Raw genomic sequence first — 12,257 nt, forward strand, 5'->3', positions numbered from 1 at the left:
CTCATTCCCTCCATTCCCTCCGTTCCCTCATTCCCTCCATTCCCTCTATTCCCTCATTCCCTCCATTCCCTCCGTTCCCTCATTCCCTCCGTTCCCTCATTCCCTCTGCTAGCAACTACCTTTTTATTGTATTTTTAATACAAATGGAATTTGGATTTTGCTTTATTTTCTCTCAAATTGTTTTCATATTATTGCATCGGGCCACACATAGAGTATTGATTGAATATCTTGGATTAACCTGTGAGGATCTAAAGTCTGTAGATTAAAGTATTCTGTAAACACTGTGAGTATCTAAAGTCTGTAGATTAAAGTCGTCTCTAAACCTGTGAGTATCTAATGTCTGTAGATTAAAGTCGTCTCTAAACCTGTGAGTATCTAATGTCTGTAGATTAAAGTCGTCTCTAAACCTGTGAGTATCTAATGTCTGTAGATTAAAGTAGTCTGTAAACCTGTGAGTATCTAATGTCTGTAGATTAAAGTCGTCTCTAAACCTGTGAGGATCTAAAGTCTGTAGATTAAAGTGTTCTGTAAACCTGTGAGTATCTAATGTCTGTAGATTAAAGTCGTCTCTAAACCTGTGAGTATCTAATGTCTGTAGATTAAAGTCGTCTCTAAACCTGTGAGTATCTAAAGTCTGTAGATTAAAGTCGTCTCTAAACCTGTGAGTATCTAAAGTCTGTAGATTAAAGTAGTCTGTAAACACTGTGAGTATCTAATGTCTGTAGATTAAAGTATTCTGTAAACCTGTGAGTATCTAATGTCTGTAGATTAAAGTCGTCTCTAAACCTGTGAGGATCTAATGTCTGTAGATTAAAGTCGTCTCTAAACCTGTGAGGATCTAATGTCTGTAGATTAAAGTCGTCTCTAAACCTGTGAGTATCTAATGTCTGTAGATTAAAGTCGTCTCTAAACCTGTGAGTATCTAATGTCTGTAGATTAAAGTAGTCTGTAAACCTGTGAGTATCTAAAGTCTGTAGATTAAAGTAGTCTGTAAACCTGTGAGTATCTAAAGTCTGTAGATTAAAGTAGTCTGTAAACCTGTGAGTATCTAAAGTCTGTAGATTAAAGTAGTCTGTAAACCTGTGAGTATCTAAAGTCTGTAGATTAAAGTAGTCTGTAAACACTGTGAGTATCTAAAGTCTGTAGATTAAAGTCGTCTCTAAACCTGTGAGTATCTAATGTCTGTAGATTAAAGTATTCTGTAAACCTGTGAGTATCTAATGTCTGTAGATTAAAGTATTCTGTAAACCTGTGAGTATCTAAAGTCTGTAGATTAAAGTCGTCTCTAAACCTGTGAGTATCTAATGTCTGTAGATTAAAGTCGTCTCTAAACCTGTGAGTATCTAAAGTCTGTAGATTAAAGTCGTCTCTAAACCTGTGAGTATCTAATGTCTGTAGATTAAAGTCGTCTCTAAACCTGTGAGTATCTAAAGTCTGTAGATTAAAGTCGTCTCTAAACCTGTGAGTATCTAATGTCTGTAGATTAAAGTCGTCTCTAAACCTGTGAGTATCTAAAGTCTGTAGATTAAAGTCGTCTCTAAACCTGTGAGTATCTAAAATCTGTAGATTAAAGTATTCTGTAAACCTGTGAGTATCTAATGTCTGTAGATTAAAGTCGTCTCTAAACCTGTGAGTATCTAAAGTCTGTAGATTAAAGTATTCTGTAAACCTGTGAGGATCTAATGTCTGTAGATTAAAGTCGTCTCTAAACCTGTGAGTATCTAAAGTCTGTAGATTAAAGTCGTCTCTAAACCTGTGAGTATCTAATGTCTGTAGATTAAAGTTGTCTCTAAACCTGTGAGGATCTAATGTCTGTAGATTAAAGTCGTCTCTAAACCTGTGAGTATCTAAAATCTGTAGATTAAAGTCGTCTCTAAACCTGTGAGGATCTAATGTCTGTAGATTAAAGTCGTCTCTAAACCTGTGAGTATCTAATGTCTGTAGATTAAAGTCGTCTCTAAACCTGTGAGGATCTAATGTCTGTAGATTAAAGTCGTCTCTAAACCTGTGAGTATCTAATGTCTGTAGATTAAAGTCGTCTCTAAACCTGTGAGGATCTAATGTCTGTAGATTAAAGTCGTCTCTAAACCTGTGAGTATCTAATGTCTGTAGATTAAAGTCGTCTCTAAACCTGTGAGGATCTAATGTCTGTAGATTAAAGTCGTCTCTAAACCTGTGAGGATCTAATGTCTGTAGATTAAAGTCGTCTCTAAACCTGTGAGGATCTAATGTCTGTAGATTAAAGTCGTCTCTAAACCTGTGAGGATCTAATGTCTGTAGATTAAAGTATTCTGTAAACACTGTGAGTATCTAAAGTCTGTAGATTAAAGTCGTCTCTAAACCTGTGAGGATCTAAAGTCTGTAGATTAAAGTCGTCTCTAAACCTGTGAGTATCTAATGTCTGTAGATTAAAGTCGTCTCTAAACCTGTGAGTATCTAATGTCTGTAGATTAAAGTCGTCTCTAAACCTGTGAGTATCTAATGTCTGTAGATTAAAGTCGTCTCTAAACCTGTGAGTATCTAAAGTCTGTAGATTAAAGTCGTCTCTAAACCTGTGAGTATCTAATGTCTGTAGATTAAAGTCGTCTCTAAACCTGTGAGTATCTAATGTCTGTAGATTAAAGTCGTCTCTAAACCTGTGAGGATCTAAAGTCTGTAGATTAAAGTCGTCTCTAAACCTGTGAGGATCTAAAGTCTGTAGATTAAAGTCGTCTCTAAACCTGTGAGTATCTAAAGTCTGTAGATTAAAGTAGTCTGTAAACACTGTGAGGATCTAAAGTCTGTAGATTAAAGTCGTCTCTAAACCTGTGAGTATCTAAAGTCTGTAGATTAAAGTAGTCTGTAAACACTGTGAGTATCTAATGTCTGTAGATTAAAGTATTCTGTAAACCTGTGAGTATCTAATGTCTGTAGATTAAAGTAGTCTGTAAACCTGTGAGTATCTAAAGTCTGTAGATTAAAGTATTCTGTAAACCTGTGAGTATCTAATGTCTGTAGATTAAAGTAGTCTGTAAACACTGTGAGGATCTAAAGTCTGTAGATTAAAGTCGTCTCTAAACCTGTGAGTATCTAATGTCTGTAGATTAAAGTCGTCTCTAAACCTGTGAGTATCTAAAGTCTGTAGATTAAAGTCGTCTCTAAACCTGTGAGTATCTAAAGTCTGTAGATTAAAGTCGTCTCTAAACCTGTGAGTATCTAATGTCTGTAGATTAAAGTCGTCTCTAAACCTGTGAGTATCTAAAGTCTGTAGATTAAAGTATTCTGTAAACCTGTGAGTATCTAATGTCTGTAGATTAAAGTCGTCTCTAAACCTGTGAGTATCTAAAGTCTGTAGATTAAAGTATTCTGTAAACCTGTGAGTATCTAATGTCTGTAGATTAAAGTCGTCTCTAAACCTGTGAGGATCTAAAGTCTGTAGATTAAAGTGTTCTGTAAACCTGTGAGTATCTAATGTCTGTAGATTAAAGTCGTCTCTAAACCTGTGAGGATCTAATGTCTGTAGATTAAAGTCGTCTCTAAACCTGTGAGTATCTAATGTCTGTAGATTAAAGTCGTCTCTAAACCTGTGAGTATCTAATGTCTGTAGATTAAAGTCGTCTCTAAACCTGTGAGTATCTAAAGTCTGTAGATTAAAGTCGTCTCTAAACCTGTGAGTATCTAATGTCTGTAGATTAAAGTCGTCTCTAAACCTGTGAGGATCTAATGTCTGTAGATTAAAGTCGTCTCTAAACCTGTGAGGATCTAATGTCTGTAGATTAAAGTCGTCTCTAAACCTGTGAGTATCTAATGTCTGTAGATTAAAGTCGTCTCTAAACCTGTGAGGATCTAATGTCTGTAGATTAAAGTCGTCTCTAAACCTGTGAGTATCTAAAGTCTGTAGATTAAAGTATTCTGTAAACACTGTGAGGATCTAAAGTCTGTAGATTAAAGTATTCTGTAAACCTGTGAGTATCTAAAGTCTGTAGATTAAAGTCGTCTCTAAACCTGTGAGGATCTAATGTCTGTAGATTAAAGTCGTCTCTAAACCTGTGAGTATCTAATGTCTGTAGATTAAAGTCGTCTCTAAACCTGTGAGTATCTAAAGTCTGTAGATTAAAGTCGTCTCTAAACCTGTGAGTATCTAAAGTCTGTAGATTAAAGTATTCTGTAAACCTGTGAGTATCTAAAGTCTGTAGATTAAAGTAGTCTGTAAACACTGTGAGGATCTAAAGTCTGTAGATTAAAGTCGTCTCTAAACCTGTGAGTATCTAATGTCTGTAGATTAAAGTCGTCTCTAAACCTGTGAGTATCTAAAGTCTGTAGATTAAAGTAGTCTGTAAACACTGTGAGGATCTAAAGTCTGTAGATTAAAGTCGTCTCTAAACCTGTGAGTATCTAATGTCTGTAGATTAAAGTAACTGTGAGTATCTAATGTCTGTAGATTAAAGTCGTCTAAACCTGTGAGTATCTAATGTCTGTAGATTAAAGTATTCTGTAAACCTGTGAGTATCTAATGTCTGTAGATTAAAGTCGTCTCTAAACCTGTGAGTATCTAAAGTCTGTAGATTAAAGTATTCTGTAAACCTGTGAGTATCTAATGTCTGTAGATTAAAGTAGTCTGTAAACCTGTGAGTATCTAATGTCTGTAGATTAAAGTAGTCTCTAAACCTGTGAGTATCTAATGTCTGTAGATTAAAGTCGTCTCTAAACCTGTGAGTATCTAAAGTCTGTAGATTAAAGTAGTCTGTAAACCTGTGAGTATCTAAAGTCTGTAGATTAAAGTATTCTGTAAACCTGTGAGGATCTTTGGATAAAGACATCTGGTTTAGTGACCATATTATTAGTGTTATTCCTTCTCTCTAGAAAGTATTTTATATTAATCAGACCTTATACACTATATTGGATATATACACTGGGTGATTCGGCCCTGTTGCTGATTGGCTGAAAGCCGTGGTAAATCAGCGCATATACCACTGGTATGACAAAACATTTATTTTTACTGCTCTAATTACGTTGGTATTATAGCAATAAGGCACCTCGGGGATTTGTGGTATATGGCCAATATACCATGGCTAAGGGCTGTATCCAGGCACTCCGCGTTGTGTTGTGCTTCAGAAAAGCCCTTAGCAGTAGTATATTGGCCATATACCACACACCCCCGGGCCTTATTGTTTAATTATATGATTGTATATTGTATATGTATTACTGTTGTTCTTCCTCTCCAGGAGGCTCCAGTGCGAGGCTGCTCCACCTCCAGCAGTCCCCTGAGCTCCCCAGCAGCAGTGCTGCCCCGTCCCGCTCCCCCTCCTCCACCTCTGGCCTCTCCTCAGGCTTCCTCCCCAGCCCCAGCCAGAGTGGCAAAGCCATCAGCAGCATGTTGGGTAAGGCTGTTTGGGAAACAGTAGCAGTGCTCCATCTCACACACACACAAACACACATATATGTGAATACACACACACACACACCACACACATACACACACATCCTGACCCATCAGCAACATGTTGAGTAAAGCTGTTTTGGGAAACTGTAGTGGTACTACATTACCCACAATGCTCCATGTTACATATCCGGTTATGGTATTAGGAAGTATGTTATGTAAGATTTGACAGTGTCAGTCTCAATGCTAGGTAAGGCTCTCTCTCTCATCTCTCATCTCATTTCCCTACCTTGTCATTATCTTATTATAATGTCCTGCTGAATGTTGGTTTGAGCTGTATTTACAACTGAACTGTGTAAGAGAGAGAGAGTTGGTGGTTTGGACTAATCTGAACCTGTCTGACGATCCAATCCTACACACTGCTAGCATATCAAGACAGCACAAACAGATCTGGGACCAGGCACACTGCCAGTATCCCCTGTCTGATGTAGCCTGTTACCATTCTAAATGTGCTGTAACCAACTTGTTTGTTAACCATACAAGAGCTTCCCACAGTACATATAGTATGGGACTAGGTTACTAATAATATACCTGGGTTGTGTTCATTGGGTACTGCGTAACAAAATGTTTCGCAACAGAAAACTAAAACAAGCATTTCTTATTGGACCAGGTACATCATTGTAAATAATTTCTTCAGGTTGGTGCCTAATGAACAAGACCCAGGTTACAAATAATGTAGCTAAGGTCTAAAATCACCCTGCTCTCCTCCTCCTCCCTCTCTCTCCCTCTCCCTCCCTCCCTCTCCTCCTCCTCCCTCTCTCTCCCTCTCCTCCTCCTCCCTCTCTCTCCCTCCCTCTCCTCCTCCCTCTCTCTCCCTCTCCTCCTCCTCCCTCTCTCTCCTCCTCCTCCCTCTCTCCCTCCCTCCCTCTCCTCCTCCTCCCTCTCTCTCCCTCTCCCTCCCTCTCCTCCTCCCCCAGGTCCCAGCAGTAAGTTTCGTCACCTGCAGGGTGCGGTGCTTCACAGAGACACCCACTTCACCAACCTGAAGGGGCTCAACCTCACCACGCCCGGGGAGTGTGATGGCTTCTGTGCCAACCGACATCGCGTGGCCGTGCCCCTCGCCACCGCCGGGGGTCAGATCGCCATCTTTGAGGTACTTCCCCACTTAGAAAATGGAAGATAATGTGTCTTAATCCAAAATATTGTAGTATTCTTTTAGTTATTTTTATTTGTCCTTATCTTTATCTTTTTTAAGTGAGCCCTGGCCAAGAAAGCAGAATTCTGCTAAAGTGAGGGTGTTTTATGGCTGTGTCTTATTAGTTGGAGGGGAGTAGACAACACTTCAACTAACACGAAATGATATGCAGCCGCTACAGAATTACATATACAGTAGAATGTCATCGAATAATAGGAATGAATAGTGTAAATAGTCATTTAGGATTTCTGCCACCATATTAGACCAAAGATGTGGCTTTATTGGTTCACACATTAAAGAAAGAGGGATGTATCTCACTGCCCCCCTCCTCAGTTGTCTCAGGCTGGGAAGCTAGCGGACACGGGCCTGCCCACCATCCAGAACTCTGTCAACGTGGCTGACTTCTCCTGGGACCCCTTCAACAGTCACAGGCTGGTGGTGGCGGGCGAGGATGCTAAGATCCGTGTGTGGCAGGTGCCTGAGGGGGGTCTGACAGAGACCCTGACTGAGCCAGAGACCATCCTGCAGGGTAAGACACTCCACAGGGGCCTGGAGACCAATTCAGTTCAAGTAAAGTAGAATTCAATTGAATGAAGTTAGACTCAGAGCTGGGGCTTTTGGGGTCCAATGTGAAATATCTGATATGTAGATGTGTGAGTGAATGTAGCCACATATGTATCAGTACTCTATCCTTCATTCAATGAGTGACAGAAATGAAATGAACAGGATACCAGTATGCAATTTGCTACAGTGCATCTTATTATCCTTATATATAGCCTTATACTGTGTGACTACTGAATCTATCAATAGAAATAAATCATATCTTGATAGAATGTGAGTGAGTGACAGGGGTTTTGACCAATCACAGGCCACACTGAGAAGATCTACTCAGTCAAGTTCCACCCCCAGGCGTCGGGCCTGCTGGCATCCTCCTCCTACGACCAGACGGTGCGCCTGTGGAACCTGGAGTCTGGGGACGAGGTCAAAGTGCTCCGGGGACACCAGGATCAGGTGACGGAGGAGGAGGGAAAGGGGCGGGACATAAGGAATATTGGTATTGGCAGGGGGTGGAACCACTGGTTTTATTAGAGAATAGGGACGTGGTAAAATGTATCTGGGATAATAATAATAATGATTGATGGATGGATATTGATTGATTGATCCTACCTACAGTATGTACAAGGAACGTGCATTTTGCTTGTCTCCTTCACTTCATTTCAACTTTTCACTCGTTCCTTTCTCTGTTCCCTCTCCTGCCTGGTGTGCATATAGATATTTGGGATGGCGTGGAGTCCGGATGGTAAACTCCTGGCCACGGTGTGTAAGGATGGGAAACTGCGCATCTACGACCCTCGCAAGTCTGCTGACCCAGTACAGGTGTGTGTACAGGAGACCTGAGCAGTTGTTAACCTTTTTGTTTGGAGTATTTCCATATATCTCTCATTCTCCTTCTCTCTCTCTCTGCAGGAGGGTGCAGGTCCTGAGGGCCACAGAGGGGCTCGTGTGGTGTGGGTGTGTGACGGCAAATACCTGATGGTGTCAGGATTCGACAGGTGAATATTTCTCTGTATTTCTGTTTGGTAGTTGAGCTTCAATTTGTGCTTAACAATCCATTTACCTTCATTTAGTTCATTCAGTTCATCGTTTGTGTGTCTGACCATTCAGTCTGACATGTAGTTCACACAAAATCTTGGTTCACACAAAAAACTGCACCAATGGCTTTATGGTCCTGGTGAACAAGGGGAAAACAACCCCTCTGACCCGAGACCTCATTGATGATGTCACCACAGTTCACCTCACCTTTGACCCCCGATGTGTTTCCCCCTTCTGCAGTCGCAGTGAGAGAACCCTGTACCTGCACTCCGTTGAGTCCCTGTCCTCCGGGGCCATCGCCAGCGCCCCCACCGACGTCTCACCCTCCACCCTCATTCCCTTCTACGACCCCGACACCAGCGTCGTCATCCTCACCGGAAAGGTAAACGACAACAAACAAACAAATAAACAGAGCATTTCTTTTGGATAGAAGAAAATAGAGCCCATATTGACTTGATGTTGTGTTGAAAGTCTGTTACAGACTCTTGTGCTTCAGGGTAATAATGCCTGCCTAGCCTGGTTCCCGATCTGTTTGTGCTGTCTTGCCAACTCCTATGTCTAGTAGACAACAAAAAACGATCTGGGACCGGGCTAATGTTGGTGGTGGATTGGTAGATCCATACTGACTCCCCAGACTTTGACACGAGTAAACCTATACCGCCATTGTTGTTGTTGTTTACATTTACCAGGGTGACACGCGAGTGTACATCTTTGAGATAGTCCCAGAAGCTCCCTATTTCCTGGAATGTGCCAGCTTCAACTCCTCAGAGCCCCACAAGGTATAGACTTTATGTTAACAGCATTTACATCCCTGCTTTTCCCTCTTTCTTTTCTCATTTCCTACATCCTGCTCCTTCTTATTACATGTTTTGAAGTCAATAGATAAAAACATTTCCCTGAATTTGTGACTTGTATAAAATGTCTGTTTGACTGACTGACTAATTGATCATCTGTCAATCAATTACACAGGCACCTGTAGACCTGTAGAATCTCTCTGCATGAACTTCCTGTTTCCTGTGTTTAGGGCTTGGCCTTCCTGCCGAAGACTGAGTGTGTGGTGCAAGAGGTCGAGGTGGCCAGGGGTCTGAGACTCAGTAAGACCTCCATAGAGCCAGTGGCCTTCAGAGTCCCCCGCGTCAGAGTGAGTTATGGCTGAACGCTGCCATCTAGTGTATATATGGGGGAAATAGGAAAAACCTGCAGTTATTTGATGTCTTTTCAGACCAGGGCCTCAAAGAACTACCAGTAAAAAGGGTCTGCTATGTGAACCCCTGTTTGTACTTAGTCTGTGGAGTTTGAGCTGTTTGAGTTCTGAACTAATCCTGTCGTGTCTCGTCTCGTCTCCCTCCTTCCTTCTCTCCATCCGTCCACAGAAAGAGTTCTTTCAGGATGATGTGTACCCAGACACAGCAGTGTGGTGGGAGTCCTCTCTGACAGCCTCAGCCTGGCTGGCTGGTTCTGATGGGAAGCATCAGTCCATCAGCCTCAAGCCCAAAGACATGACCCCAGGTAGGGGCTAACCTCAGCTCTGCTCCGCCCAGGCACATATAGTACAAACAGTGGACTGAAGTCAACAGCATTACTGTTAGATCCACCTTTTGAATGTCAGATGAGAAGCCGAGCAGATACAGTTTAGAAGGGGCAACCTATCCACTCTTTCATGGGCCAAGTCCTGGGTTTGACAAGATTATCTGCCTTGTGCTTTGACATGATGGTGACACTAGCTAAATCTATTCTGACAGCCAATCGTCAATCAACTCAATGTGAGGCAGAGATCTTCTATAACGTAGAATTACCGATACAGGCTTTGGGCAAAGTCTTGTGGATCGGTGTACCTGGAATGACACACATGTACAGTGGCAAGAGAAAGTATGTGAACCCTTTGGAATTTCCTGCATTTCTGCAGAAATTGGTCATCAAATGTGATCTGATCTTCATCTAAGTCACAACAATAGACAAACACAGTGTGCTTAAACTAATAACACACACATTTTTGTATTTTTCTTGTCTATATTGAATACATTGTTTAAACATTCACAATGTAGGTTAGAAAAAGTATGTGAACCCCTAGGTTAATGACTTCTCCAAAAGATAATTGGAGTCAGGAGTCAACTAACCTGGAGTCCAATCAGTGAGACGAGATTGGAGATGTTGGTTAGAGCTGCCTTGCCCTTTAAAAAACACTCACATAATGTGAGTTTGCTATTCACAAGAAGCATTGCCGGATGTGAACCATACCTTGAACAAAATAGATCTCAGAAGACCTAAGATTAAGAACTGTTGCCTTGCATAAAGCTGGAAAGGGTTACAAAAGTATCTCTAAAAGCCTTGATGTTCATCAGTCCACAGTAAGACATATTGTCAAAAATGGAGAAAGTTCAGCACTGTTGCCACTCTCCCTAGGAGTGGCCGTCCTGCAAAGATGACTGCAAGAGCACAGAGCAGAATGCTCAATGAGGTTAAGAAGAATCCTAGAGTGTCAGCTAAAGACTTACAGAAATCTCTGGAACATGCTAACATCTCTGTTGATGAGTCTACGATACGTAAAACACTAAACAAGAATGGTGTTCATGGGAGGACACCACGGAAGAAGCCACTGCTGTCCAAAAAAACCTTTGCTGCACGTCTGAAGTTTGCAAAAGTGCACCTGGATGTTCCACAGTGCTACTGGCAAAATATCCTGTGGACAGATGAACTACAGTTGAGTTGTTTGGAAGGAACACATAACACTCACTATGTGTGGAGAAAAAAAGGCACTGCACACCAACGTCAAAACCTCATCCTAAGTGTAAAGTAATGTTGGAGGGAGTATCATGGTTTGGGGCTGCTTTGCTGCCTCAGGGCCTGGAAAGCTTGCTATCATTGATGGAAAAATGAATTCCCAAGAATTCAAGACATTTTGCAGGAGAATGTAAGGCTATCTGTCCGCCAATTGAAGCTCAACAGAAGTTGGGTGATGCAACAGGACAATGACCCAAAGCACAGAAGTAAATCAACAACAGAATGGCTTCAACAGAAGAAAATACACCTTCTGGAGTGGCCCAGTCAGAGTCCTGACCTTCTGGAGTGGCCCAGTCAGAGTCCTGACCTTCTGGAGTGGCCCAGTCAGAGTCCTGACCTTCTGGAGTGGCCCAGTCAGAGTCCTGACCTTCTGGAGTGGCCCAGTCAGAGTCCTGACCTTCTGGAGTGGCCCAGTCAGAGTCCTGACCTTCTGGAGTGGCCCAGTCAGAGTCCTGACCTTCTGGAGTGGCCCAGTCAGAGTCCTGACCTTCTGGAGTGGCCCAGTCAGAGTCCTGACCTTCTGAGTCCTGAGAGTGGCCCAGTCAGAGTCCTGACCTTCTGGAGTGGCCCAGTCAGAGTCCTGACCTTCTGGAGAGGCCCAGTCAGAGTCCTGACCTTCTGGAGTGGCCCAGTCAGAGTCCTGACCTTCTGGAGTGGCCCAGTCAGAGTCCTGACCTTCTGGAGTGGCCCAGTCAGAGTCCTGACCTTCTGGAGTGGCCCAGTCAGAGTCCTGACCTTCTGGAGTGGCCCAGTCAGAGTCCTGACCTTCTGGAGTGGCCCAGTCAGAGTCCTGACCTGAAACCCGATTGAGATGCTGCGGCATGACCTCGAGAGCAGTTCACACCAGACATCCCAAGAATATTGCTGAACTGAAACAGTTTTGTAAAGATGCCATTCTAACACAACCCTGTATATACACAGTGGCCCACTGCCATTCTAACACAACCCTGTATATACACAGTGGCCCACTGCCATTCTAACACAACCCTGTATATACACAGTGGCCCACTGCCATTCTAACACAACCCTGTATATACACAGTGGCCCACTGCCATTCTAACACAACCCTGTATATACACAGTGGCCCACTGCCATTCTAACACAACCCTGTATATACACAGTGGCCCACTGCCATTCTAACACAACCCTGTATATACACAGTGGCCCACTGCCATTCTAACACAACCCTGTATATACACAGTGGCCCACTGCCATTCTAACACAACCCTGTATATACACAGTGGCCCACTGCCATTCTAACACAACCCAGTATATACACAGTGGCCCACTGCCATTCTAACACAACCCAGTATATACACAGTGGCCCAC

At 42.4% G+C, this 12,257-nt stretch overlaps 1 protein-coding gene across 1 annotated transcript in view; it reads left to right on the top strand.

Moving 5' to 3' along the window:
• Window positions 1-12,257, top strand: part of coro7 (coronin 7) — a 262,730-nt gene that overhangs the window by 245,371 nt on the left and 5,102 nt on the right. Inside the window, 11 exon segments of the mRNA XM_042318189.1 lie at window positions 5,205-5,247; window positions 5,250-5,360; window positions 6,337-6,512; window positions 6,888-7,083; window positions 7,423-7,565; window positions 7,827-7,931; window positions 8,022-8,107; window positions 8,388-8,529; window positions 8,837-8,926; window positions 9,172-9,288; window positions 9,521-9,656. Coding sequence (XP_042174123.1) covers window positions 5,205-5,247; window positions 5,250-5,360; window positions 6,337-6,512; window positions 6,888-7,083; window positions 7,423-7,565; window positions 7,827-7,931; window positions 8,022-8,107; window positions 8,388-8,529; window positions 8,837-8,926; window positions 9,172-9,288; window positions 9,521-9,656 — 1,345 coding nt within the window.

Source organism: Oncorhynchus tshawytscha, unplaced genomic scaffold, assembly GCF_018296145.1.
Source record: "Oncorhynchus tshawytscha isolate Ot180627B unplaced genomic scaffold, Otsh_v2.0 Un_contig_8974_pilon_pilon, whole genome shotgun sequence".
Classification (NCBI taxonomy): Eukaryota; Metazoa; Chordata; class Actinopteri; order Salmoniformes; family Salmonidae; genus Oncorhynchus; species Oncorhynchus tshawytscha.